The sequence below is a fragment of the Populus trichocarpa genome, chromosome 14 (assembly GCF_000002775.5).
Source record: "Populus trichocarpa isolate Nisqually-1 chromosome 14, P.trichocarpa_v4.1, whole genome shotgun sequence".
Classification (NCBI taxonomy): Eukaryota; Viridiplantae; Streptophyta; class Magnoliopsida; order Malpighiales; family Salicaceae; genus Populus; species Populus trichocarpa.
The window spans coordinates 1,951,567-1,953,913 of record NC_037298.2 but is presented as its reverse complement, the minus strand read 5'-3'; the positions used below and the strand labels follow the sequence as shown (position 1 = coordinate 1,953,913).

The 2,347-nt window shown below is 38.2% G+C and overlaps 1 protein-coding gene across 1 annotated transcript; it reads left to right on the top strand.

Moving 5' to 3' along the window:
* Positions 1-326: 326 nt before the first annotated feature.
* Positions 327-1,680, top strand: LOC18104910 (BRI1 kinase inhibitor 1). The gene has a single exon (XM_006374896.3). The coding sequence runs from the start codon at positions 554-556 to the stop codon at positions 1,517-1,519; it is 966 nt and encodes a 321-aa protein (XP_006374958.3). The 5' UTR covers positions 327-553; the 3' UTR covers positions 1,520-1,680.
* Positions 1,681-2,347: the final 667 nt, after the last annotated feature.

The window sequence follows — 2,347 nt, the reverse complement described above, 5'->3', positions numbered from 1 at the left end:
ATTTTTTTATGTCATTAGATCTTTATAAAACATGTATAATAACTTCAAAGCATTTAAATACTTCGAGGGGAATTAATTTGAATGAGAATGCTAGTATTTACTCGCATGGATTTAATTTGTACTGTATTAATTTAGAAATTATTTTTCAACAATACTAGTTTAGTAAAAGAAAAAATTCCCAGGAAGAACTCTAGCAATAGCTGTTAGATTTTGACGAGGACCCACCAACCTTCAACACGCATAATGCTAAATGTTGTATCATCTCATATCTTATAGTGCCATGACCACCACACCCTCTCTCCATATGAAAGAATAATGCAAAAGGATAAAGCTAGTTATGGGTTGCAATTTGTGCACTAAAGACATTATAAGCCCAGCTACACATTGACGACAGTCTCTCTCCCTCTCTCTCTCCACTGCTTTCTGATACCCTTATCCCCCATCCTCAAAGGTTTGGCAATATTTCTCCTTTATTGGCCCAAAAATAAGAAAGTGTTAGAGCTCCACATACTGGATCAGATCTTATTAGTCTTTCAGTGTAATTCTGTGAATTATGGACACCCAACCGCAAAGAAACTCCAGAGAAAAAGCTGTGGACAAGCCTCGAGAAGGGAAGTTAAAACAAGAGGGAAAAGAAGGCCTACAGGCACAGCAACAGGCACTGCCAACATCCCCTGCCTCGCCACCTTCAGCTTCCTCCTCTCCTTCTCATGAATTCTCCTTCACAATCTCTCTCCACTCTTCCTCGGCACCAGTACCTGATAAGGCCAAAACCCCTCCTAATTCTTTTGCTATTGATTTGTCTCCGGCGGATGACATTTTTTTCCATGGCCACCTGCTTCCTCTCCATCTCCTCTCACACCTTCCTGTATCCCCTCGCTCGTCCATAAATTCCTTTGACAGCTTCACCCTCCCTATCAAGGAATTATTAGATGATCAAAGACCCAACAAAAGTAGCAACAACTATTGCAGCACCAGCAACGGAAATAGCGGTAGCGGTAGCGGTAGCAGTAGCAACCACGTCAACAACAGCAATAACTGCAGTCACCATCAAAGCAATAACTATAGCGATACAAAGGGAAGGAGCAAGCCCAAGTCTTTCTCTTTATTCGGTTGGCGAAAAGGGTGTGAAGTTAAAGAGAAGGAGGAAGACAAGGATAAGCACAAAAAAAATCAAAGGTTCGACATGAGTCAGGTGCTGAAGAGGTATGCCAAAATGGTTAGGCCACTGATGTTCTTCAAAGGAAGGAAAGAAAATCTCCAATCCCACAGGCAACCTTATTCATTTTCAGGTAATTTAAGTTGGAGAAACAAGCAGGAGTTGCGAGGAAGGAGAGGAGAATACTCAGCACCGGCATCGATGAGGACATCTCCCTCGAACAGCGGCCTCCTTCTTGCAACTACAGCTCTTCCTTCTTCTACTAGTGATAGCACCATGGAAGAGTTGCAGGCTGCTATTCAAGCAGCAATTGCTCATTGCAAGAACTCAATTGCTACAGAAGAAAAGATCAAATGTTAAATGTTATATAACTTATATTGGACTTCCAGTTTTCCCCTCATTCAACTTCTATCACTATTCCTTGTATATACCTGTGTATAAATCAAGGTGATACATGTAGAGAGAGAGCTTTGAAATCTTAACTAAGATGGTATCCAAATTAAGATCACAACATTCAAGAATCGAGTTTCATGCTTTCTCGTCCTTCAGCTGGCTTGGTATCAAGTATTGGGGTCCTTAAAATTTCTAACAAGAAAGGAACTTCGTTCGTTATGCATATGTTCGTTCTATACAGAGGAGATATCCATAATCACAAGTTAGTTTTTTTTTCTTTGATACTCCTTTAATTTCAACAAGTATATCAATTCGACGAGCCTATATGTTAGCTAAGCTCATCGTATCATATCATTACCGACTATTTGACAAATGATTCTAGCTTGTTTCTTAGCCATATTTATGCTCCGAATATAATTTAATGCAACTCAACCAAGTCTTGATCATTTCAAATTAATTGGTGTCGGCTACATGGCAATTTATGTAGAATATACCCACTACTAGGCTATAGATTTGCTGTAATTTTCATAAGACGTCCCAAAAAAATCCTAGGATACATTTGATTACTGTCTCTTGAAATAGAAGAGACATAAATATATTTGGTTAAAAAAAATAGAAACAAACATAAAAATAAATTTACTTTTAATGTGATAATTTTAGTACAAATTTTTATCCATTAAAAAAAAAAGTATAGAGAAGACATGACTGTCTGTCTTTTCGATACCAGACAATAACTATACATGTATGTAGCTAGTATTTTATCATTATCATGTGTGTATTGCTGGCCTTAGCAAA

What these genes read in the sequence shown, in the direction of transcription:
- LOC18104910 (XM_006374896.3), top strand. Translation starts at nt 554, where the DNA reads ATGGACACCCAACCGCAAAGAAACTCCAGAGAAAAAGCTGTGGACAAG.